Genomic DNA, 25,783 nt, shown 5'->3' with positions numbered 1-25,783 from the left:
TTTTTTTTTTTTTTTTTTTTTTTTTTTTTTTTTTTTTTTCTTTGAGAGAGTCTCCCTCTGTTGCGCAGGCTGGAGTGCAGTGGCACGATCTTGGCTCACTGCAGCCCCTGCCTCCTGGGTTCAAGTGATTCTCTTGCCTCAGCCTCCCGAGTAGCTGGTACTACAGGCGTGCAGCGTATTTTCTTATTTTTTTTCTGAGTAGAGGTGATTTTTTTCTTTTTTTTGAGATGAAGTTTCCTCCTGTCATCCAGGCTGGAATTGCAGTGGCGTCATCTTGGCTCACCACAGCCTCCACCTCCTGAGTTCAAGCGGTTGTTGTGCCTCAGCTTCCCAAGTAGCTGGAATTACAGGTGTGCGTTACCACACCTGGCTAATTTTTGTATTTTTAGTGGAGACAGGGTTTCACATGTTGGCCAGGCTTGTCTTGAATTCCTGACCTCAAGTGATCTGCCCACCTCGGCTTCTCAAAGTGCTGGAATTACAGGCATGAGCCACCGAGCCCAGCTGTGAGTAGAGATAATTTTTATATTTTCTATTTTACCTGTAACATTTTAGCAAAATTATTTCTGTATGTTATTGTAAATTCTTGTAAATACTTAAGCTGGGTGTGGTGGCTGACACCTGTAATCCCAGCACTTTGGGAGGCTGAGGCTGGTAGATCATTTGAGGTCAGCAGTTCGGGACAAGCCTGACCAATGTGGTAAAACCCCATCTATACTAAAAATGCAAAAAAATTAGCTGGGTCTGGTGGTGCACACCTGTAATCTCAGCTTCTTGAGAGGCTGAGGAACAAGAATTGCTTGAACCTGGGAGGCAGAGGTTGCAGTGAGCTGAGATCAGGCCACTGCACTCCAGCCTAGGTGACAGAGCGAGACTTTGTCTCAGAAAATAAATGAGTAGGCCGGGCGTGGTGGCTCACGCCTATAATCCCAGCACTTTGGGAGGCCGAGGCGGGTGGATCACAAGGTCAAGAGATCGAGACCATCCTGGTCAACATGGTGAAACCCCGTCTCTACTAAAAATACAAAAATTAGCTGGGCATGGTGGCGCACACCTGTAGTCCCAGCTACTCGGGAGGCTGAGGCAGGAGAATTGATTGAACCCAGGAGGCAGAGGTTGCGGTGAGCTGAGATGGTGCCATTGCACTCCAGCCTGGGTAACAAGAGCGAAACTCCTTCTCAAAAAAAAAAGAAAATAAATAAGTAAATAAAAATAAATAAATTCTTGTAAATATTTGAAAATAATCTTTAATATCCAATTAGGTAGATAGTTGACTTAACTACTCTCTTATATATACATATATATATATTAAATTGCTTTCACAGTTATTATTAACAGTGAATTTGTCTCTGTGCATGACTCTCCCCATTCTTTTGTGTGTGTTTTTGTTTCTGATACGTTTTCTTTGGAAAGGTTCTCAGAAGTAAAAACAGTTGGAAGAGGGATGGGAATACATTTAAGTTGCTTGCTGCATATCCAGACTGCTTTCCAAACAGTTGTACCTATTCACTTTTCATGGTGGGAGCATACTTACCAGCCATTCATTTATATATACTCTTGCTCCTGAGGAGGTTTTCAGAGGCTTGGTTGAAGTCTGTCTGTGGCTCATAGTGGGGCTCTGTTCTCCTGCTTGATTGCTGGTGGTGGAATGTCTCCTGTTTCACACTGGAATCATCTTTGCTCTTTTTTCTTCGTAGATCCCAACCTTGATTGACCGGATGCTTGTGTCATCCAACACGAAGACTGGGGCTGCAGGAGCTGAGGCCTTGTCTCTCCTGCTGAAGAGGCCCTGGGACCCTGCTGTGGGGGTGCTTTCTCATAACAAACCAGTAAGTTGGGTGGCTCAGGACTCAATGGCACATAAAAAATTTAGACTCAAGCCTTAGAACCTTGGCAGGAGGATAAATGGCTTCTTTAACTTTTTTTTTTTTTTTTGAGACAGAATCTCACTCTTGCCCAGGCTGGAGTGCAGTTGTGTGATCTCGGCTCACTGTAACCTCTGCCTCTTGGGTTCAAGCACTTCTACCTCAGCCTCCTGAGTAGCTGAGATTACAGGCATGTGTCACCATGGCTGGCTAATTTTTGTGTTTTTAGTAGAGATGGAATTTCACTATGTCGGCCAGGCTGGTCTCGAACTCCTAACCTTAGGTGATTTCTGTCTGCCTTGGCCTCCCGAAGTGCTGGGATTGCAGGCATGAACCAGCATACCTGGCCAGCATCTTTAACTATTATTAATAATTTGTTTTGTATGGTGCTTAACATAATTTCACAAGCAAAGGAGCATTGGTTGGGATGAGAAAGGTATTGGGATACTTGGAATTTCATGGAAGAGCACTTCTCACTCACTGGTTTTTCGGTGGGATTCTTCTTCAGAGCAAACTCCCTGGCTCCCCGCTGATTCTCATCGCTTCCTCTGGTCCGTCCAGCTCTGTGTTTCCCACTTCGCGCCGCCATCGATTCTGGCAATCTCAGCTCTCCTGCTTAGGCAAGGTATGTGTAGGGGCAAGAGGAACTCCCTCCTGGCCGGGAATATAGTCTTGGAGGACTGAGGAGGAGAATATGTGGGAGGGGATCAAAATGGATAACTTAAATGTGGAGCTTCCCCTAACCCTTCTTTTATGTGGAATTCCGAGGTTGAAACGATTTAGGGTAGGTTAAACAGAATGGAAAGATTTGAAACTGATCTCTGCTGGCGTGGGTGCTAATTCTTTCCTTCAGGTCATCCCTGTAGCCACCCATCTGCTGAACAATGGCAGTGGGGTAGGAGTTCTGCAGTGTCTCGAGCATATGATTGGCGCAGTGAGAAGCAAAGTGCTGGAGGTGAGTGCCCCTATTTCAGTTCATTGTGGCACACCCAGCATTCTGGGCTTGTTCTGCACTCATCTTTGGCCTCCTATCTTACTGTCGTCTTTCTCTTCCTGTGAAGATTCACAGCCATTTCCCACACAAACCCATTATCTTGATTGGCTGGAATACAGGAGCTTTGGTCGCCTGTCATGTAAGTAATTTCTGTCTCATTTGGAGGTTGTCCTGGGATGGAATACTACTGGGACTACTCATGATAGCTACCACTGAGTCCTTTACTGTGTTTCAGGCACTGCGCTAGATACTTTACCTATATAATTGCATTTTAAACTGTAGAAGACAAATGTTGAAAACATTTTTAACTTTATTGAGGAAAATTTTAAGCAGAAACAAAAGCAGGTTTAGTATAATAAACCTCTGGGACCCTTACGCAGCTTTACCAGTGATCAACTCTTGGCTGGGCTTGTTTCATCTTACCCTGCTCATTTTCTTTCTTCCCCAGATTATTTTGAAGAAAATTCCAAATATCATAGCATTTTTACTTATATATATATATTTTAGCATATATCTGTAAAAAAAAATGCATTTTTTTCCTCTAAACATAAGTACTATACCATTCTCCCACATAGAAAAATAACAATAATTGTAGCTGGCAAATATTAATAGCACTGGAATTTGATCCTATGTTTATTTCAGTCCCTTTCTAAGACATCAAGGAATCTTTTAGTATTGTACAAACATTAGTATGTTTTCCAGTTTGTGTAAGTGTCCCTCATGTGTCCATAGCCTCGATTTTGCTTCATGCAGTCCAATCAAGTATGATAGCTGTGAGAAGAAGGTTATCTCCCCATAGTCCCTGCTTCAAGTGGTGAGCCTTAGCAGTTGCTCCAAGAAATCAGTATGTCTGGTAGCTATCCATTAAGTTCAACAGAGAGAAATTTTTTTCACTTAAGGGTTAATGGCAACATTGTGTTCTCCTGACTATACTTACCATTTGTGGGGAAAAATGGAGCAAGAGGGCTCTAGTTGAGGAGGTTGACACGGTAGGAATACTAAACCTTCTATCTAATGGTTCAGCCACCTGCTGGGGTCCTCTTGGGGCCTCGGTTCTCTAGGTAGTGGCTGCTTGTGGAATGACATACCTTGTGTCTTGTGCTCTTACTGCTGCCATTGTGGCAGAAGATGCACCCGGTATTAGGACAAGGAAGGAAGAGGTGAGACTCTCTGGTGGGTCTGGACCACTCCTGGATTCTGGGTAGGCTGAGGTGCCATGAACTCAGTTGACCTTTAGACAAACTGTGCTGCTGTTATTTACAGGTGTCAGTGATGGAGTATGTCACTGCAGTTGTCTGCCTTGGGTTTCCTCTATTTACCGTGGATGGCCCCAGAGGGGTAAGAATGTGGTGAAGCTGAGTGCTGGGTCATTGGCAGTGGGAGTGCATGCCTCGTCCAAGCTGATGCTGAGGTTGACTGAGTTGCATGGCTGATCCTCCTGAGTGGAGTTTCCAGGTCAGTGCTTTGTGAATATGAAGAAGCCAGTTCTAAAACCTGTACCTGTTTTAGGATGTAGATGATCCCCTCTTGGATATGAAGACTCCAGTCCTCTTTGTCATTGGTCAGAATTCCCTTCAGTGTCACCCCGAAGCCATGGAGGACTTTCGGGAGAAGATTCGAGCTGAGAACAGCTTGGTGGTTGTTGGGGGAGCTGATGATAATCTCAGGTGGGTAGACTCTCCCAGAGCTGCAAGAGAGCTGTGTTACAGTGAGAAATGCCTGTAAGCTAGTAATGTAACTATAGACCAATCTGGTTCAGTTAAAAGAGAGCATTAAAAAAAATGTTTTTTAATATTTAAAATTTCAGATTTATAAAAAGTTTCACCACCAGTACAAAAAAATTCCCGTATACCATTCACCTGAATTTATAAATGTTAACCGTCTTACATAGCCAAAGGGTATTTCTCAAAATCAAGAAATTAACATTGACATGATACTATTATCTAATACACAGACTCACATTTCATCAGTTGTTTCCCTAATGTTCTTCTGGTCCAGCATCCAGCCTAGGGTCACACTTGGGTTTAGTTGCCATGTCTCCTTGGTCTCCTTTAATTTGATAGAGTTCCTCCATCTTTGTCTTTCACAACCTTGAACTTTTTTTTGAGATGGAGTCTCTCTGTCACCCAGACTGGAGTGCAGTGGTGCAATCTCAGCACACTGCTACTTCTACCTCCCAGGATCTGGATAGAGTGAATCTATTAAGCTATAAGTCTAGGAATTCTGGAGTGGACTGTCCTGGACACTGTGCTTGGCTTCTTTTTTTTTCCCTTTTTTTTTTTTTTTTTTGGGGTGGAAATTGCTGTTGTTTCCCAGGCTGGAGTGCACTGGTGTGATCTCAGCTCCCTAAATCTTCCATCTCTTAGGTTCAAGTGATTCTCGTGCTTCAGCCTCCTGAGTAGCTGGGATTACAGGCATGGCACCCGCCACCACGCCCAGCTAATTTTCATATTTTTGGTAGAGACAGGGTTTCATGTTGGCTAGGCTGGTCTTGAACTCCTGACCTCAGGTGATCCGCCCACCTCAGCCTTCCAAAGTGCTGAGATCACAGGTGTGAGCCACCATGCCTGGTCAGTTTCTTTACATACGTTATTTTGTTTAATCCCCACAACTGCATGAATGAGATGTTATGTTTCCCCATTTTGCAGATGTGGAAACAGGTTTAGAGAGGTTGCATTACCTGCCTAAGACTTAACGTGGCCCTCCTTCTGGGCCTAGAAAGTAAGCAACTCTGAAAAGAAATACATTCTTGTTTTCATAGGATGCCATGGAATGTTTAAGAAGTAAACATGTCATCCTTTTTGTTTTTTAGAATAAGCAAAGCAAAGAAGAAATCGGAGGGATTGACTCAGAGCATGGTGGACAGATGTATTCAGGTAAATAGTTGTTTTGTGTGCTTTTCTCAGCTAGTCTTGCCTTTTCGTAGCCTTTTAGGTTTGGTCTTTTTGGTAGTGGCCACTTTGGCTCTGAAGGGCTCCACTGGGGCCTCTGGTAGATCTCAGTCATAAGCAAAGAAAAGAAAAATGAGAGTGGTGAACTAATGTAAGCAAAGTATCTGGAGGAAGAGTGTTAGAAAAATGGTGGAGTGTGACCACCCTAGAACTCCTCCTGACAAAGGCACTTGGTGGTCTTCTTGGACCACAGTTGCTCGGAAGCCTGGGATTTGTGCTAGGCTTTGTTTGAGTGGAGAAGGACTGGCACATCCGGATGCCAGAGCTGAGGGAGAATCTATTTTAGTTGGAAACTATATGAGAGGTTCCTGTTCTCCAGATGAGAACTAAAAGGTGTTGGTTGGCTCCTCTCTACACTAGGATGAGATTGTGGACTTTCTGACTGGAGTGCTCACTCGTGCTGAGGGTCACATGGGCTCTGAACCTCGGGATCAGGATGCAGAGAAGAAGAAGAAGCCCCGCGATGTGGCCCGCAGAGACTTGGCCTTTGAAGTCCCTGAGAGAGGCAGTCGACCTGCCTCTCCAGCCACCAAACTGCCTGCCTCACCCTCAGGCTCAGAGGTAGTGTGAGCAGAGAGGGGGCGCTTTTGCTGGGGAATCAGCACCACAGAGTTGTTTCCTTAACTTCCTGGGGATTCCTATGTCTTGTTAGTGCTGTGTGCCTGTGAATTACTACAAGGGGAATTCCAGAGGGACATGCCAACTGATAGTCAGATCCTAATAACATTGGCTCATCTCTTGGCCTTCTCACCTTACTTAGGATCTCTCCAGTGTGTCCAGCAGCCCCACCTCCAGTCCCAAGACCAAAGTGACCACAGTGACCTCTGCCCAGAAATCCAGTCAGATTGGAAGCTCTCAGCTGCTGAAGAGACACGTGCAACGGACAGAAGCTGTGCTGACACACAAACAAGCTCAAGGTATAGGCAACTGGCCAGTTGCCCCTCTTGGGTCTGTCTTCTGTAGTTCATGTCACATGGCAGTTACACAGTATTGATATCTACAGCTTTTTTCAGGGGGATGTGAGAGGTACCCTTTCTGACATTTCTGTGCAGGCAAAATTCAAAATTAATTATTGAAATGAATGCCAACGGCTCTGAATTAGTGGGGCTTTGTGATCACTAGTTATAGCTTTGTCTTGCTGTTCTGGGGAAGCTAGGCTTTATGAACATGTATATTGACCTAAACTTTTTTCTACCTACTAATTGGAGAAGTATGTCTTGTTCCAGGCCTTGCCAGCCACTCTTCTAGTCAGGGCTCTCCAATCATATGTACTGGATGATGGACTTTACTCATCAGATTCTAGGGCAACTCACCTGGCATCATGCCCTTTCTTTCTTTGACCCTTAAAGCGTTAAGATTCCCACTGAGACTTTTAGTGAAGTTTATCAGGGTTCTCTGTAGGTAGGTTTCAGATGAGGCTGGGAAGTATTCATATGGTTGAAAGTAGGAGTTTGGAGAGCTGTGAGTGCAAGGAGCTATAGAAAAGGGAGAGTTCATTGGGTAGGGAAAGAAAAAACAGTGGCTCTGTCCTTCTTCCACTACACTGATCCAGTTGGGTGGCCTTGAGGTAAGGCCTCTTGGGCATTGATGCTTGACGATGTGTCCAGGAGCATGTGTTGCCTGGGCTTCTCAGGAATGGGGGTGCCTGGGAAGAGGCAGCAGCCGGAGCTGGCTGTCTGGCAGACAGATATGGAGGGGATAGGAGGCTCATCTGCTTACTTTCCCTGTGTTTTTTTTAGTGGAACCAAAGGATCAGAACAAGAACCCAGACCTCTTATGAGTTTGCTTGTAAGAGGATGGTACTAACAAGGAGTAGAAGTGTGAGTGGATGGGAGAAGTTGAGAAATGAGGCCAGGCCTCGAGGGTCTGCGCAGATACTCTACCATGGATCTTCTTGAGTGGTGGCCAGAGCCAAGTCCCGTGTGGGCAGTGTGTCCTTAGACTTTTGATGAAGACAGAGCTGGCAGTCTGCTCTGCTTCTGGAGGGGGTGATTAGTTGAGAATCTAAGGAGTTTTGGAGGGCTGATTGGTGAGCTGGGTTTGAAATGGGGACCCAGGGTGTCAAGGGGGGGAGTAGCAGTTTTAGAACCCTGGCTTAACAGAGCTGATGGGCAAACAGGGAATGCTAATAGCGAGTATATATGGAGTCCTTGCTGTGTGCCATGCCCTCTTCATGGCACTCACCTTGCTGTAGTTCGTTGAGTTTCGGCATGGCCCCATGAGGCAGGTGGTACTATTCAGTTTTAGATGCTTTTACAGACCTGCTTCATGGCAGAGTCAGGTTACCATTCAGTAATTTCAGAAGGAGCCCCTATTGGCCATTTTCTACAACCTTTTCATGTTTTTCTTATTCCCTCTCTTTTTCTCCCTTCTCTGGCTGGCTGTGATTCTATAATTCTTTCTGATTCATTCCAGCACAGTTTGCTGCTTTTCTGAAACAAAATATGCTGGTGAGGAAAGCTCTTCCTCCTGGCACCTCCTCCTGTCTCTTTGGTGAGTATTACCCTTTCTCGCCTACTCGTCCACTGCATTCTGCTCCTCACCCCCTTATTTCTTTTCCATCTCTTCCTCTCATATGCCTCAGATTGGTTTCCTCCTGTTCTTTTCTCTCTTTTTCTATCTTTGTATTCTTTTGTTTTGCTGACCAGTTTTGCTTACTCTGTAGGCTTTGCCCTTTTTCCATTCTTCTGTTTGCTTCTCATGGTGTTTTTCTTTTTTGTCTCTCAGTGTGGTTCTTTCTTTCATTGTGGTTTTGGCTCTGCTGCTTTTTTGTATGCCTGTGAGTCTCAGTTTCCTTTTGTGTTTTTCTCCCTGCCTCTTGTCCTGTGTTTATCTGGTGGCTATAAGCCTACCAGCCACATATCAGCACAGAACCTGAAACTACTTTCCTCTCCACCCTCCTTCCTACTCTGATTTTAGCCAGTGCATTTGTCCCCTAAGCAATCCCTCTAGCTGGTTATGCCCTGACTGGCCTCATGCCAGGAGCCCTCCTCCTCCTCGTGTGACTGCTGCCTTCCTCCCCAACCCAGTCTTTGCTTTCCTGTGCTACAAGAGGACCGGGGTGGACTTCTGGGTTTAAAGAGGAGGGAATCTTTGAGGAAGCTTGAAAGATAATCTAAGAGTCCAAAAAACTTAGCTGTTTACATGATGAGCCTGTTTGATTCAGTGGAAGCAGAAGCCCATGTGTGAGCAGATGGCCTTTATCTGTACTAGTACAAATGACTTGGGGACTAGGTTGTGACATGGGCCAATGTTGCCCTGTTACTTGTGGGCAGAAGATGTGAGGCTGCCTGGTTGAGGTGCTCTCTCTCCTAGTAGCTACTCAAAGCCAGTCTGGTGACAGTCCTCTTCATTTCCTCCATTTGGCAAGTGGATCTTCAACCCTGGGCTCTTAGGGCAGGGTGGGACTCTTGAGAGCCTTTTGGAAAACTCTATTTTTTTAGAGAGGACTGGATGACCTGCTCCTCCATGGATTATTGTAAAATGTTTAATGTCCCCAACTGTGTGATGATGTGGGGAGGACTTGAGACAGAAAGATGATCACATTTTTTGGGTCTGGGAAGGACTGTTTACTCATTGTGGTGAGTCCTCTATTTTTGTTGTTGTTGCTATTGGCCTTGGCTGGGCAGGGTCAGGCTGCCTTCTGTCTTTTCATTCCCACCAACTCAGGGCCCCTTCCCTTCCGACTCCAGTGCAGGATGAAGGATGGGAAGGAAACCATCCTCTAAGAAGGGCAAAGTGGGGTGCCCCTTGGGCGGGGCCTGAGTGAAGTGGGCCTGAAGCATGGCCAGACTTTCCTTTGAGAGGTGGCCCTGTACATAGGGTGGTTCTCCTGTGTGTTCTACACATGGCTGTGTTGGTGCTGGTATTGACTGAGTGTCTATTGGGCTTTTTTGGATTGTGGAAGATCTCAACTCAGCTCCATCTCTTAGTTCCCATTTCATCAGAACCAGCGGAGGAAGGAGAGAAAGAGGATCTTAGGGTCCATCTGAAGCGACACCATCCCTCGAGTCCTCTTCCTGGCAGTAAGACCTCCAAGCGACCGAAGATTAAGGTGTCCCTTATCTCCCAAGGAGACACATCTGGAGGGCCTTGTGCTCCTTCCCAAGGAAGTGCTCCAGAAGGTGAGTTTCTCTTGTTACGTTTAATTGAGAACTGACTGAGCTCTCCCAGGTACACAGCGTTTCCCCTTGGTGGCCACTCACCAGCATGTCAGTCAGCCTTGGCTTCATTGTGAGAGATGCCTGAAGCAGAGAAGGGGTAAGGCTGCACATGTGAGTAAAGTGGGCAGTGAGTCCATCTGAATGAGGAGCAGGCAGGCAGACTATGAGAGGAAGCTGTACTATCATTCAAAGCATCCTATATTTTGTTCTTTTGTTTCAATTAAAGATATAGAATATTTAAGGAAGTTTAGAAAATAGAAGGAAAAAATAACCCCAACTCTCCCTACTCTAGCATAGTTAATATTTTTTCATCTTCCAGCTTTTGTCCATAATATCTTGCATTTAGACTAAGTGTGGAACCTGAAACATAGGGGCCAAATAGGACTGACGAGGGGCCTTGGAGTTTTCTGTTTTGCATCTGCAGGTGGGAAGCCCATCACCATGACACTGGGGCAGTCTTCAGCAGGGGCCAAGGAGCTCACAGGACTTCTCACCACAGCCAAGTGAGTGTTGGACCATCTATCTCTATTCCTTTTTTCCCTTAACTCTGTTTCTGGTTCATTTGGTGCTTTGGAAAATGATGGATTCTGGATTCTGTCAGTTTTGGAAATGTGACTTCCTTCTGATTAGGATCTTTGTCTTGTTATTGGGTCAACCCAGAGTTAATTTTTACTTAAAGATTGCAAAGCCTCCCCTGGCTTTTGCTGTAAGTCCTGAGGACTTTTTAGAAGACTAGAGGCCAGGTTCAGAAAATAGGACAAAGAAGCTGAAGGTTCTTGGTTTGTGTCTGCTGCTTAAAGCCGTGCTGGACCCCACTGGACCCTCCCTGTGTTGCTAGGGCTTGCGGCCCTGTGAACTTTGAATAACAGAGCTCCTTCCTTTGTCTCCAGGTCCAGTGCTTCTGAAGGTGGAGTCTCAGCCAGCACAGCCCCTTCAGTGGTCTCCAGCAGCACTGCACCCAGTGCCTTGCACACACTGCAGAGCCGCTTAGTGGCCACCTCTCCTGGCAGCTCCCTCCCAGGTATCTTGTGGCCCAGCATTCTCCCCTTCCAACACAAAATTTTTGGTCTGCTGCTGGCAGGTGGTTCTGGTAAAGCATCCCTGGAGCAAAATCTGCAGGATGGGCCTCTGGGACTCAGGGTGGTTGTAGATTCTTAACGTGAAGCTGGAATTAGCTTGGGCAGAGGGATTCCTTGGCCTTGAATAAATGCAGTGAGTAAATGTCCTGGTCTGCAGGTGAGTAAATGTTCCAGTCTACAGGTGCTGTATTCTGTACTATAAGAAAAAATAGCTGATAGGAGCTATATGTATAGTCAGCCTTCCTTATCCACAGAAGGTTGATTCTAGGACTCTTAGCACTACCAAAATCTATGGCTGCTCAAGTCCTTTTTACTAAATTGTGTCATAGAGTTGGCATTCCATATCCACAGGTTTCTGTCCGTGGTTGTTTGAATTTGTGAATCTGCTGCAAAGCCCACAGATATTGAGGGTTGACTATTGTTTCATTTTGCTGTTGTAAGCACATCTCACTAAATAAAACTGGAAATGGTGCTATACTGGGCATTAGCAAAATGAGACATTTTTCTATCTGTGCTTGTCTCTTGCTTTGTCCTTTTCCCTAACCCTGCTTTGAAAGGCCTTTTGCCTGAGCCCAGCAGGGCCAAGGCATTGCAGAAACCCTTCTGGCCAGGTGCGGTGGCTCACACCTGTAATCCCAGCACTTTGAGAGGCCGAGGGGGGTGGATCACCTGAGATCAGCAGTTCGAGACCAGCCTGGCCAATATGGTGAAACCCTGTCTCTACTAAAATTGCAAAAAACTAGCTGGGCTTGGTGGCGGGCGCCTGTAATCCCAGCGACTTGGGAGTCTGAGGCAGGAGAATCGCTTGAACCCCAGAGGTGGCGGTTGCAGTGAGCCAAGATCGCGCCATTGCACTCCAGCCTGGGCAACAAGAGTGAATCTCTGTCTCAAACAAACAAACAAACAAACAAACCCTTGTCGCTTAAGAGAATCTTCCTTATTACTTTGAAGCTACTTCCTTACTGCATTGATTGCGTGAGGTGAAGTGAAAGTTGGGTATTTAGAATTCTTTTGGCTTAAAAAATTCTTCCCTGGAAAGAAAGGAAGGAACCTGGATTTCTCAAAGTGGTCCAAAATGTATGACTGATGGTTTGCGGCAGGTGCAGAGCAAGTCCAGGGCAGTGTCTGGCATAGTACCTTTCCTGTGTGCCATCCATTGCGTGTGTGCCTGGCTGGGGAGACCTTCTGGCCTTCTTTCTGAGGACAGGAGGGTGTTTGTTCAAGAGCAAGTACCATTGTTGTTTTAGTTGGTGGTGAGGGTGGATGGATGTGGCTGCTCTTAGGATAGTGCAAGTGATTGAGTCTCTACTGATTCCTGCTATGTCCTCTCTTAGGGGCCACATCAGCCAGCAGCCTCCTCCAAGGCCTCAGCTTCAGCTTGCAGGATATCAGCAGCAAGACCTCTGGCCTTCCAGCAAATCCCTCCCCAGGACCAGCCCCACAGGTGCACGTCTGCTATCTGCTGGGCTGGGCAGGTGTAGGGAGGAGGCCTCCTCAGCTTAGTTGGTTTTGGCAGGGAAACTAGGTTTGGAGTCAGTGGGTCTAGGACAAGTAGCTTTCTAGCTACACAGCGGGGAGCTCCCAGAGGTTAAGGTCTATCACTTACTGTGTGACCTTGGGCAAGTTTCTTGACCACTCTGTTTTTGTTTCCTGGTCTATAGTACCTCCCTCATAGAGTTGTTGTAAGAATGAAATAACATATGCAAAATGCCTGGAAGAGTACCTTGCATGTAGTAGGCACTCAATACATGTTAGCCTTTAATAATATGCTGTGGGCCCTCCAAACTCGAATGTTGCTGTTGGGCAGCAGCTTCTGATCACCTGGGCTTGTGTGTCCCACAGGCCACCAGTGTGAAGTTGCCTACCCCCATGCAGAGCCTGGGTGCCATCACCACGGGCACCAGCACCATTGTCCGTACCATTCCTGTGGCCACCACTCTCTCCTCCTTGGGTGCCACTCCTGGTGGGAAGCCCACAGCCATCCACCAGCTGCTGACCAATGGGGGCCTCGCTAAGTTGGCAAGCAGCCTCCCTGGCCTGGCTCAGATCTCTAACCAAGCATCAGGTGAGTCTCTCATGAGAACTGTGGGGACTCCCAGATCTGGGATCTTCCCTCAGGACCTTCCCATCTCATGTGGGCAAGGTATGATGTTGAACCCAGTCCCACAGGGTCCTGGCATTGACCTTCGGATTCATTTGTGTGGACCCATCCTTCAGAGAGGTTGAGAGAACACAGGCTGTTTCCTGTTGCCTTTCAGATTGACTGATAGGGCATAGATGACCCAGCTGGGGAGGAGGCCAAGGGGCTGTGTTATTTGGGGGAGAAACTCTTCAGGAAAGGAAAACCTCAGCAGAAGGTGGAGAGTGTGACTCAAAAATACTGCTTCTCTCTCCTTATCTCAGGCTTGAAGGTCCCCACCACCATCACTCTGACACTTCGTGGCCAGCCCAGCAGGATCACCACGCTGAGCCCCATGGGCTCAGGAGCAGCTCCATCTGAGGAGTCCCCTTCCCAGGTGCTGCCCTCCAGCTCACAGGTGAGTCTGCCAGAAAGGACTGAGGACATGGGCTTCAATACTGGGAAGTTTGGGACCAACTGACTTGCTGATTGAAGGGGCTGCCCATGCACTGGAAAGATGAGGTTCAGATTCAAATCTGGACTCTGGAGTTTGTGGCTTTATAATTTTGAGTGAATCATGGACCTCTTTGAGTCTCCTCTTCTACATCTCCCTGGATATTGTGAAGATTACATATGTTCAAGGGAGTAGCAGTCTTCAAGCTGGCCTTGAACCCTAGGCTTAAGCAATCCTCCTGCCTCAGACCCCAAGTATAATACTCTTTTTTTTTTTTTTTTTTTTTTTTTGAAGGGGTTTTTTTTTTTTCCCCGGGTGGGGGGGAGGGGTACAATCTCGGCCCACTATAATCTCCGCCTCCTGGGTTCACGCAATTCTTCCACCTCAGCCTCCTGAGTAGCTGGGACCACAGGCGCATGCCACCACACCCGGCTAATTTTTTTGTATTTTTAGTAGAGACGGGGTTTCACTGTGTTGGCCAGGATGGTCTCGATCTCTTGACCATGTGATCTGCCCACGTCCGCCTCCCAAAATGCCGGGATTACAGGCATGAGCCACCGTGCCCAGCCGATACTCTTTATTTGACATTGGCTTTCTAGCACTGTGCCTCCCCATATCTTAGCATTTATTGCTGTCTTTTTAGGGCATAGCTAGGTTTTTATAGGTCTTACCCAGGAAGTCATGATTAGTTCTTCGTAGCGGATCTGATTTCCATTGTGACCTTTTCAAGTCAAATGTTTCTAATCTTAAAATGGTGATCTGAGAAGCCACTCAAAGATTAGAAGTTAGGCCCAAAAACAGTTTGAGTCCAGTATTGAGTGTGCTTTCCTTCAGTATCTGCTGTGCAGCTGAGGCCTTCCTTATGTGTCCCTATCCTTTCCATCATGTCAACCTGCTTGGGAACTGGGGTGCAGGTTCCTAAGCCATTCTGAAAGCTCGTCTGTCTCTTCCTCTTTAGGGAAAATACTGCAGCGAGATCAACACGTGACATTCATTGGGGTCATAGCTACCTTTTTTTGCAGAGGGATGTAAATGTTTTTATTTTATTTCATTTTTTAATTATAAAAATGATAATGCTTATTTTAAATAATTCAAACATTCTAGAAATAATTAATTTAGAAAGGGAAAATTTCCCGTGATGCTATTCCCAGAGATGATGTTCACTATTAACAGCTTGATGTGGATCCATTCAGATTTTTTTTTCCTACACAAAGTATGTTATTTTATTTATTTTGTACAAATAGAGGATCACAGAGTATGGACTATTATGTAACTTGCCTTTTTTTTATAAATCATGTTGTGACATATTTCCCTGTCTGTGTCTTTTCAGAGGCTGGCTAGTATTTCTTTTTCTTTTCTTTCTTTCTTTTTTTGAGACTGAGCCTTGGTCTTGTCACCCAGGCTGGAGTACAGTGGCAGGATCTCAGCTCACTGCAACCTCTGCCTCCTGGGTTCAAGCAATTCTCCTGCCTGAGCCTCCTAATTAGTTGGGATTACAGGTGTGCACCAACACACCCAGCTAATTTTTTCGTATTTTTAGTGGAGATGAGGTTTCACCATGTTGGCCAGGCGGGTCTCAAATGCCCGAGCTTGTGATCTGCCCACCTCAGCCTCCCAAAGTGCTGGGATTACAAGCTTGAGCCACCATGAGAGGCTGGCTAGTATTTCACTGGGTAGATGGATGAAGGTGTATTTCACCACCTCCTGTTAGGTAGATAATTGGGTTCTATCTTGGTTTTTGATATTTTTAAAAGTGCTGTGATGAACACTCTTGCTCATTATTCTTGTGTACCTCTGGGAGCATTTCTTTAGCCTAGAGGATAAGTAGAGGATGCGTACTTTTATTAACTGGGCAGCTGCTCGCTAACTGCCCTTCAAAAAGTTTTGCTACTTTACAGTTCTACCCATGGTGATGAAAATATCTGTTTTATACGCTTTTATCTGTTGTGGAAATCAATATTTTTAACTTCATTAATCTGGGTGAAAAATGAAATGGTTTTAATGTGCATTTTCCAGATTACTTATGAAGTTGTATGTCTTTTATGTTTGTCTTACTCTTTATTTGTGGCTTTATATATTCAGATGTTAATTTTTTATTTGTTATAAAAGTTGCATATATGTTGTTCCTGTTAGTGGCCCATTTTTTTTTTCTTTCTATTGAAGCATTGAATGTCTTTTAACTTTTATTTCTGGATCATAGAGCCATTTAAATTTCTCATATAGTAAAATCTTTGAATATTTTCCTTTATAGCTACAAAGTTTTGTGCCTTAAGAAAGCTAGCCCTATCACAAAAATATAAAAGTAATCCTTTTTCTTTTTAAGATTTTAATTGTGGTAAAGCATGTGTAACATACAATTTACTATTTTAGCCATGTTTCAAGCATACATTTCAGTAGCATTGAGCACATTCACATTGTGGTACAGCTATCACCACCATCCATCTCCAGAACTTTTCTGTCATCCCATACTAAAACTGTCTCTCTGTGTTTTCTTACAATGCTTTTGTTTGTTTCCTTTAATTCCTTATAGTTCACTTGGAGTTCACTTTTATATGTTAAGTGAGGTAAGGATGAGTCCATTCATCATTCCTCCACTCATCTAAAATCCACTGCTCTCACATTCTAAAGTACTGAACACACATGGGCCTGTTCTGTAGTTTTGTTTCTTTTGAGACAGTCTCACTGTGTCACTCAGGCTGGAGTGCAGTGGCACGATCTTGGCTGACTGCAACCTCTGCCTCCTAGGTTCAGAAGATTCTTCTGTCTCAGCCTCCTGAGTAGCTGGGACTATAGGCTCGAGCTGCCATGCCTGGCTAATTTTTGTATTTTTAGTAGAGACAGGGTTTTACCATGTTGGCCAGGCTGATCTCGAACTCCTGACCTCAAGAGATCTACCCACCTCGACCTCCCAAAGTGCTGGGATTACAGGTGTCAGCCACCATGCTTGGCCAACATTTCCTTTTAATCAGTTGAAATGATGAGTTACTTTAATAGGTTTCCTAATATTATATCAAACTGTGTGAATTCCAGATTGAGTGGCTTTTTCAGTGTGTTCTATTCTTTTTATTATACATACAAGGAAAAAAGACCCTATCAAAAGAACAAAATGAAAAAAGAAAGAAGCTGAGTATTTCAAAAGAAAAGCATGTCTATTCTGTTTTATTTTACTTAGGATGTTGGCATCTATATTAACATCCTCAGGCTTTGGCCTATAGTTTTCTTCCCCTCCACCCCCTACTTTTGTGTGTGTGTGTGTGTGTGGCGTGCTTTCTTTTGTCTGGTTATGTAAACGGGGTAATTCAATCTTTGTAGAATGACATGGGAAGTGCTTTTTCCCTCTCATACTCTTAAACAATTTTATAGTACAGAAATGATCATTCCCTTGATGGTTTGATAGAAGTGACCTACAAAGCCATTTGGGCCTATTTTTAGGGTGTCTTCACCTTTGCTGATGCCATGTTGATGCACAGCTAGAACACAGATTCTGCCATGTAATGAAGGAAAAATCCTGTGTTAGGTGGTCAGTCTCAGCTTGCCATGGCCTGGGCAAGCTCGTTACTGTTGAGAAGAGAGTAGAGGTCATTGAGAATCCCCCTTTTCTGTGGCTAAATTGAACCACAGAATAAAGATCAAGGTCTGGCTTTGTAACTGATGATAACGTGAGATTAGTTTTCATCTTAATAAAATGGGTATGTAATTGCTAGGAGGGGTCAGGTGGTGATTGTTTTCTAACAAGTAAGGGGATGTTATTAGATTAAGTCTTCCTGCTGATTCAGAAGCTTCTAATAGTTAACTCAGTGTTCAGAGTGCCAGACAGAGCACTGGACTATGGGTCAGATCATCTCTTTTCACCCAGCTTTGTGATCCTGGGCAAATCACCTAGCCTCTCTGGGCTTTGATTTTCTTACCTGGTTAAGTGAGGAAGTTGGCTTAAGTCAGTGACTCTTGTGGTGGCAGGATCAGAATCTCCTCAGGCTTTGGGAACATGAAGTTATAAATGCTTAGAAACAAACTACCCATTTTTTGACATGTATGAGGCAATAGGAAATTTGAAAACTGGACAGTTGTTGATACTATGGAATTGTTAACCTTTTTAATGTGTGATAATGGTATTGTTGTTAGGATTTTAAAAACAGTCCTTTTTTATTTTAGGGTTCCATAATGCAATATTTATGGATGGAATGAATTTGAAAAGTGAGCACCAACTAGACTTCTCTAAGAACTGTACAAGCAATTATCTGTTTTGTTTCTGGCACTGATTGGTATTTGCTACATGTTTCCTTTATGGGAATGGAGTATTGTGTACTCCTCACAGCTGAGAAGCTGCAGGGAGGAAGAGGACAGAGACTGTTGTGCCCTGCATCAGAGTCCAGAAAATGGACTTCCTGCTTGTGGTTATAAGCTCTCTCTCCTCTCTGTCCTGTTGGCCATACCTGGACCTTGTCAGCCTGGCAGGCAGCACTTCTAGCTGGAGGCCTATGGCAATGGGCCTCGTTGTTGCCTTGTAGCAGGCTACAATGAGTGAGCTGGCTCACTCTAAGGTGTATTCATATTCAGAATAGAATGATCATCTATGCACAGCCCTGCCTTTGGGCAAAGGAACCCATGAGGTTTGGTTTTTGTTTCTTATTGAGATGGGGTTTTACTATATTGCCCAGGCTAGTCTGGAACTCCTAGGCTCCAGCAGTCCTCCCATCTCTGCCTCCCAAAGTGCTGGAATTGAAATCATGAGGTTTTGATTGTCAAACTCTTCTTCATTTCTTTCTTCATGTGCCTTCCATCTTTCCTCCATTTTTTTTTTTTTTTAGTAGAGGGTTTCACTCTGTCACCTAGGCTGGAGTACAGTGGTGTGATTATGGCTCACTGGAGCCTCAACCTCCTGGGCTCAAGCAATCCTGTGACCTTGGCCTCCTGAGTAACTGGGAGTAAAGGCATGCATCACTATGCCAACCTAATTTAAAATTTTTTGTAGAGAAGGGCTAAGTTGCCCAAGCTGGTCTTCAACTTCTGGGCTCAAGCAATTCTCCTGCCTTGGCCTCCCAAAGTGTTGGAATTATAGGCATGAGCTACCTTGCCTGGCCTTCCCTTCCTTACTGCATTCTCAGAGACCTCTTAGGAGTTTACCAAGGGTGAAATTTAGAAAAGTGGGGAAAGCCTTGGTGAAAAAGGCCACCCTCTCTACTTGGTTCCCTACTCTTAGGCTGCAGGGCTCAACATTGATGGCATCCTCCACACACATACACGTCTAAGACCTCAAAATCGATAGTGTCAGAACAGTCATGGAAATATTCCCTTCCGTTGCCCTTTACAACTCGCCTATTTCCTATTTGTGCCTATCTTTTCTGTCCTCATGCATAGTAATAATAAAAGGGGACCTTTGTAGTTGAGCACATATTACACAGAGTTGCTTTATGTGGATTATATCATTTAATCCTGATAGTGACCCTGGAAAGTAGATGCTGTCATCTACCTCTTACAGACGAGGAAAAGGAGGCTCAGAGAACATAGGCACTTGCCTTAAAAAGTGGAAAGTTGAGTCGCTGACTCTAGAATCCATGTTCTGTTAACCACTTGGCAGCTAGAACACATGTCCTTGTATATACAGCTTTTTTCCTATTGAGAATTACTTCTTTAAAATAAATTCTCAGGAGTTGGAATAATTGGGTTAAAGGGTCTGAATGTGATGATAACCTGTCAAAGCTTTGACCCTTCTTCACTACCTCTCCTGCCACAGCGCCTGCCTCCAGCACCCTGAAGATGCCATGTGATATGTTCTCCTTACCAAGTTGGTGATGGCTGTCTCATGGTGTGCCCTGGGCACATGTGTGGTCCTGCTGAGTTGTCCATGTGTCTGAAGACCTCTTTAAGACAGTCATTTTTTGCTTCTCTGCCAACTGTCTTCAGAATTGGGCTGTTGAGTCTTCATAGAAACCATTAGGTTAGGTGATATGGCGCCAGCAAGGGAAGCACCATCGTTCAGGATCTGCAAATCTGGTTCCTGGGCTCCCCAGCCTCCTCAGCAGATCTGACTGTGCATGGATCAGAGGCACTTTTTCCCCTGCTTAAGCTGTGGTTTGACCCAAACGTCAGCATTGGACCGCCTGCTGCATAATGAAGGTGTTTCCTTTTGGAGGTGTGTGCTACCCTTTGTGTCCAGTTGGGAGGAGACATCCATGTGGTCTGAGACTTCTGGGCTTCGGGAGTTAGAATGGAAAGCCCTTTGCTAAAGATTGGAGTCATCCTGGCCTGCCAGCTGGTGGTTCAGAGCCAGAAGGGCTTGTTTTGGACATCACTGTTGCCTTCGCTGAGCAGCCATGGGAGAGTGTTCCCCATGCAACTCCACTTTAGAAACCACGCCAGATACTGAGTAGCTTGCTGACACCTGAAAACTTCCGGTTTTTGTTAGTACAGGCAAAGAGAACTAGGCTGTCATTTTTCAGCCTCTTTGACTTACTCTAGATGTTCGGAGCGGTGGTTGCCAGGTGAAACCTGGCCCCTTTGTCTCTTTTACCATGCTTTGGGCAGTTTCTGTATGCAGAGAATCTGCAGGTTCAGATAGGCTGAAGAAGAGGAATGGAACAGCAAAGGAAGTGGCTTGAAGGATGTGCCAGTAAGCCCTGTGGTTTGGGCTTAGGTCTCTGCTCTGCCACCCAAGGAACTAGTGATTCATTTGGAGATAAAGAGAAGAATTTGCCAAGTCAAAGAAACCCCAACCCCTGAAAATCCTGTCTCTGGTCTCTGGAAGTGAAGCAGGGACAACAAGCTAAGGTAGTATCTTGGCCATCCCAGGAAACTTGTGGCATCAGGACGATGAAGGACATGCTTCAGTGTTTTTGTTTCTATTTCATGAGACTTTTTGTCTCCCTGCTTAGAAGTGGGAAGATGATCGACAGTGATTCTACTATGCAGGGCTGTTGATACCAGTGAGCCCTGTAGGTGGCAGTCCCTGGAGAAGTGGTCCAGAAGATGGAGCTCTGAGCCCCTGCTTATCTCTTCATAACACTTGTGTGCAAAGATAGTTTTAGATTTGGTTTTGAAGCTATCCTCCAGAACAGGCTCCCACACTTAGAATGTTTTCAGTTAAGGTAATAAATTAGGCAACCCAAGTGTAACTCTATTCAGTGTTCTTTTCTGTAGGCAGGAAGGGCCTACAACATGGCTTATAGTCCATAGTTCTGCCCCACAGTACAGTATGTATCTTTACCAGTCCACCTGTGTTCAATCTGGGAGCCTTCCTGGCCAGTCTCAGTGGCAGCCAGAAGGAAGTGCATAATGTCTAGGAGTCTCAGGCAAGGTAGGTCAGGGTACTGTGGGCAGAGGGATGTGTATGATAGGAGAGGGTAACCTAAACATCATACCTTCCCTCCCTGACCTGAAAAGCTGATCTCAACAGGTATTCACACAGAATTAGGCTATTTTTTGCATTAGCTGTTGACTTTCTGAAATTTCTTAAATTCAGGAAGTATTTAGTAAACTTGAGGAAAGTATGAAATCTGGAGGAGGCATCTAGGACCCAGGGGTTTGATAGCTTTACAGGTAGGATTGTATCACACCAAAAGAGCAGAGGACAGTAAGACTATATGAGCTATGTGAAGCTTTTAGAAATCATTTAGGACAGACAGAGCCCTAACAAGCCATTCATGACTTAAGTTGTTGGCTCAGTGTATGCTGGGGACAAAGAAAAACTAACAAGCTGACCTGCCTTTATGGTAATTTCTAGTATGCTTGCAATGGATGACTTCCTGTGGTATGGTCTGTCCACCTTGAAGAACTCCACAACTGAAGAAAGGGAGCTGTGAGAACACGGATTGTTTTACACCTTGGACAGGGTAACAGATGAAGTGGTTGAGGCCTAGAGTCATATTTTCCAGTTCCCTTTGCAAACTATATTTCTTGAAATACAAAAGGAAGCTTTACCTATTTCATTGACGACCTGGAATCCATAACCTCAGAAGATGATACTATTGGCAGAAAATTTGGAAGGATTAGGAAGGTCTTAAATTCTTGGATGACAGGTGCATGTTGATGCCCTATGGAGATACCCTTGTGCTTTGAGGTCACTGAGATAGGAAGACCTGTCTACTCTTGGCCCCACCACTAGAACAGTCTTGGGCTGGATGGGTTATAGAGCTGAGTGGCTGTGATGGTTCTGTTCTTAAATTAGCAAAAACAATTAAAAACACCAAAAACATTTGGATTGCTTCAGCTTTTTTTCAGTTGACTTCTTGTGTATTCCAGTAACCACCCAATGAAGTGGACACAGAAAATAGAGCTAAGATATTGTAATGCCAGTGATCATCACCTCACCAATGCCAGGTTGTATGAGATGTGTACTGTAATTTCCTTTTTACAAGTGAGGAAACTGAGGCACAGAGTGGTCAAACAACAGGAGATGGCAGAAGCAGTACTGTAACGCAGGCAGTCTGATGTTGGTGTGTTTTCTACCCTGCATCGTGCTAGGGTTCTGAGATGGGAGACCGGAAGTGGAGATCAGTCCAGGAGGTGAGAAGATGGTGGCCTACATGTGACCTTTTCAGTTTACTTCCCATCAGGCCAAAAGTAATTGATGTTGCCATGGTGGGGCTCTTGGCTGAGCCTAAGTCAGTAGGTTGGGTCCCTCAACCTTGATCCTGAAAGATCAGTATCCCTTTGCACATCCCGTACCTCCACCCACCATAAGTACATAAAGATTTAGAGATGAATGAGCGAATCCCAACCTCCAGATTATTTGTTAACTTGTATTCAGGAGGACCTTCCTTCTAATTCCTAAATTCCAGGTCCCTACACTTGGTATTGGAGCCCTTTGGGTGGAGGCAGTAGTTTGGGTATGCCGCTTGGAGTATCCAATATACCTGGGCTCATCATGCTGCCATTCTTAGTAGACATCTGGTTTACTGCCTTCTCCTTCTCAAACTCTAGTCTCACTGACTTCAGCAGTCAGGTCAAGTGAGATGATTAACAATTAGATTGTTAAATGACAGCTGTCTTAAACTTCAGGAGCATGAGGAAAGGGCCATAGCAAATTATGCTGCAGACAAATCTTTATTACCTTTTTATCTCTTTTTCAAGCACACATTTTAGTCAGGGTTGATGGCTGCAAGAAGAAGAAATCCATTCACCACCAAAATATACCAAGCTCTCAGTAGGCATTTTTATAGACAAGATCCTCATGGTTTTTGCTTCTTGCCTTATGACCTCAACTGGCTTGGAATTGCTGGGAACCAGTTTTGATCCTATTGTCACAGGACTTTTTAGCTGCAGAGCCCTTCATGGATGGCTGGTCTCTGTCATTCAGTTCAAATACTGAACATAGCCTGACTGGCTCAGTCTCACTTATGGGTTGGTTTTCCCTATCTCTTCCCACTCAGTCCAATCATAGTATCCAGAAGATGAAGTCATGTGGTTCATATCATTACTTTTCTAAGGAGAAGTAGATGGATTTAAACAAAACAAAGCAAAACACTACCAGGCTAGATATGTATGTTTTGAACATGCAGTGATAATATAGTATAACACCCTTCACCAGGTTTCCCCTAGTACTTACATTTCACATAACTATAGTACAAAATTAAAACCAGGAAGTTGGTACAATGTGTGTGTATAGTTCTATGTCATTTTATTGCTATAACCACAAAATACAGAATGGTTCCATCAGCACAAAGATCTCCCTCATACCACCCCTTTGTAGTCACATCCATCTCCTTCCCGACCCTAGCAACTACTGATCTCTTCTACTCGTTCTAAATAGGATGATGTATAAATAGAATCCTACAGTGCATGGTCTTTTGAGATTGTCTTGTTTTCACTTAGTATCATTTCCTTGATAAACATCCACGTTGTTGTATGTGTGAGTAGTTCATTCCTTTTATTGCTGAGTGGTATTTTAATGGTATGGATTTAGCACAGTTTGCTGTGGCAATTGTATGCAGGGATTTTTTTTTTTTTTTTTTTTTTTTTTTTTTTTGAGACGGGGGTTTTCTGTTTTCCCCGGGCTGGAGTGCACTGGCACAATCTCAGCTCACTGTAACCTCTGCCTCCCTGGTTCAAGCAGTTCCCCTGCCTCAGCCTCCCAAGTATCTGGGTGTAGGAGATTGGTCAGAATGGCGCAAGAAATTATAGAAAATGCAAACCTTGGAAGGCTAGAAGGTTTTGCAAAAGCCTCGGAAGAAAGTTATGGCTGAAGGCAGCCTAATCCTCTTAACCTTGAGCTAATAGCAAAACGCAAATAACAAGGGAATATTGAGGAGTTTGTCTAAATAGCTTGTTTACTCACGTGGTCCTAAGACTGACCTTTGATCATCAGGATCCCTACTCAGGGGCTCAGCAACGTGGTGTTTACTTGAGACCTTTGTCATTTAATCTGAACTAAACAAATAGGAGGATTGCCAGACTATTGTGGTTGCTGCTGACTCTGGCAGAGGTCCCCTGGCTGCACTGACTTGCAAGCCTGTGTCAGTGTATGTCTTTCATCTGTCATATGGTTGAGTCTGCTGGTTAGACTCAACAGCTGGGATTACAGGTGCACACCTGCAAATTTTTTTTTATTTTTTAGTAGAGACCGGGTTTCACCATGTTGGCTACATTGGTCTCAAACTCCTGACCTCAGGCACTCTGCCCCCCTCAGCCTCCCAAAGTGCTGGAATTACAGGTGTGAGCCGCTGCACCTGGCCAATTATATGCAGTTTCTTATGAGAATGTGAGTTTTCATTTCTCTGGAATAAATGACCAGGAGCGTGATTGCTGGATCATATGTTAAGTTTTTAATTTTTTAGGAAACTGCCAGCCTGGCCTGATGGCTCACACCTGTAATCCCAGGACTTTGGGAGGCCAAGGTGGGCGATCTCTTGAGCTCAGGAGTTTGAAACCCGCTAGGCAACATAGACCCTTCCTCTACAAAAATGTGAATAAATTAGCCAGGTGTCATGGTACGTACCTGTAGGCCCGGCTACTCGGGAAGCTGAAATGGGAGGATTGCGTGAGCCTGGGAGGTCAAGGCTGCAATGAACTGTGATCATGCCATGGTACTCAATCTGGACAACAGAGTGAGACCTTTCTTAAAAAAAAAAACAAAAAAACAAACCAAAAAACTGCCACTGTTTAAATTTTAGAGTAGTTGTAACATTTTATGTTCCTATTATCAGTGTATGAGAGATTCATTTTCTCTGCATTCCCACTAGCATTTTATCTTGTCTTATTTATATATTTATTGATTTATTTTTGGAGATGGAGTCTTACTCTGTTGCTCAAGCTTGATTGCAGTGGCACAATCTCAGCTTACTGCAACCTCTGCCTCCCAGGTTCAAGCGATTCTCCTGCCTCAGCCTCCAGAGTAGCTGGGATTACAGGCACACACCACCATGCCTGGCTAATTTTTTTTTTCTTGTATTTTTAGTAGAGACAGGGTTTCACCATGTTGGCCAGGCTGGTCTTGAACTCCTGACCTCAGGTAATCCACCCGCCTTCGCCTTCCAAAGTGCAGGGATTATAGGGGTAAGCCACTGTGTCCAGCCTCTTTTATTTTTTATTTTAGCCATTCTAATAGGTGTGTAGTGGTATCTCATCGTGGTCTTTTAAATTTGTTGAGATTTATAGCCCAGGATATGGTGATGTATCTTGGTGTGTATTCTGTGGCTGCTTAAATGTGTTCTGCTGTTGGGTGAAGTGTTCCATAAATGTAGATAAAATTGTTGGTTGATGGTGTTGTCCAGTGCTTGTATTTCCTTGCTGATTTTCTGTCAGGTTGTTCTGTCAACTGTTGAAAGGGTAGTGTTGAAATTTCCAACTGTAATTGTGGAATTGTCTATGTCTCCTTTCAGTTCTATTAGTTTTTGTTTCACGTTTCACAGTTTTGTTATTTGGTACATATTTAGGACTGCTGTGTCTTTTTGGTGGATTGACCCTTTTATCATTATGTAATGTCCTTCTGTCCCTGTTAGTTTTCTTTGCCCTGAAGTCTACTTTATTTCACACAATAGCCAATCTACTTTTTTAAATGTTTGCATTATATATTTTTTATTCTTTTGTTTTCACCGTACCTATATCATTATATTTCAAGTGCATTTCTTGTAGACTGCATGTGGCATATGATTTTTTCTTCTATTCCAATTTCTTTTAATTAGAGTTTTTAGACTGTTTTCTTTTATGTAATTATGGATAAT

At 44.5% G+C, this 25,783-nt stretch overlaps 1 protein-coding gene across 15 annotated transcripts in view; it reads left to right on the top strand.

The window, feature by feature from the left end:
• KANSL3 (KAT8 regulatory NSL complex subunit 3) overlaps nt 1–21,819 on the top strand; it is a 46,944-nt gene extending 25,125 nt beyond the window's left edge. For 6 of the 15 annotated variants that reach the window (XM_032255322.1, XM_032255314.1, XM_032255317.1 and 3 more), the window contains 17 exons: nt 1,698–1,829; nt 2,374–2,490; nt 2,719–2,820; nt 2,927–2,998; nt 4,123–4,197; nt 4,369–4,526; nt 5,672–5,735; nt 6,171–6,371; nt 6,571–6,727; nt 8,226–8,303; nt 9,743–9,934; nt 10,398–10,476; nt 10,864–10,994; nt 12,387–12,496; nt 12,895–13,117; nt 13,456–13,589; nt 14,584–14,987. In XM_032255322.1, the coding sequence (XP_032111213.1) occupies nt 1,698–1,829; nt 2,374–2,490; nt 2,719–2,820; nt 2,927–2,998; nt 4,123–4,197; nt 4,369–4,526; nt 5,672–5,735; nt 6,171–6,371; nt 6,571–6,727; nt 8,226–8,303; nt 9,743–9,934; nt 10,398–10,476; nt 10,864–10,994; nt 12,387–12,496; nt 12,895–13,117; nt 13,456–13,589; nt 14,584–14,613 (2,055 nt within the window). In that variant the 3' untranslated portion in view covers nt 14,614–14,987. Of the gene's footprint in view, nt 1–1,697; nt 1,830–2,373; nt 2,491–2,718; nt 2,821–2,926; nt 2,999–4,122; nt 4,198–4,368; nt 4,527–5,671; nt 5,736–6,170; nt 6,372–6,570; nt 6,728–8,225; nt 8,304–9,742; nt 9,935–10,397; nt 10,477–10,863; nt 10,995–12,386; nt 12,497–12,894; nt 13,118–13,455; nt 13,590–14,583; nt 14,989–19,359 lie in introns of those variants that run through there. The other 9 variants (XM_032255313.1, XM_032255306.1, XM_032255308.1 and 6 more) reach the window with 5 other exon arrangements.
• The last annotated feature ends 3,964 nt before the right edge of the window (nt 21,820–25,783 follow it).

The sequence above is a fragment of the Sapajus apella genome, unplaced genomic scaffold, assembly GCF_009761245.1.
Source record: "Sapajus apella isolate SASKATOON/1434 unplaced genomic scaffold, GSC_monkey_1.0 scaffold89, whole genome shotgun sequence".
Taxonomy (NCBI): domain Eukaryota; kingdom Metazoa; phylum Chordata; class Mammalia; order Primates; family Cebidae; genus Sapajus; species Sapajus apella.
This window is presented reverse-complemented; position numbering and strand designations above follow the sequence as displayed.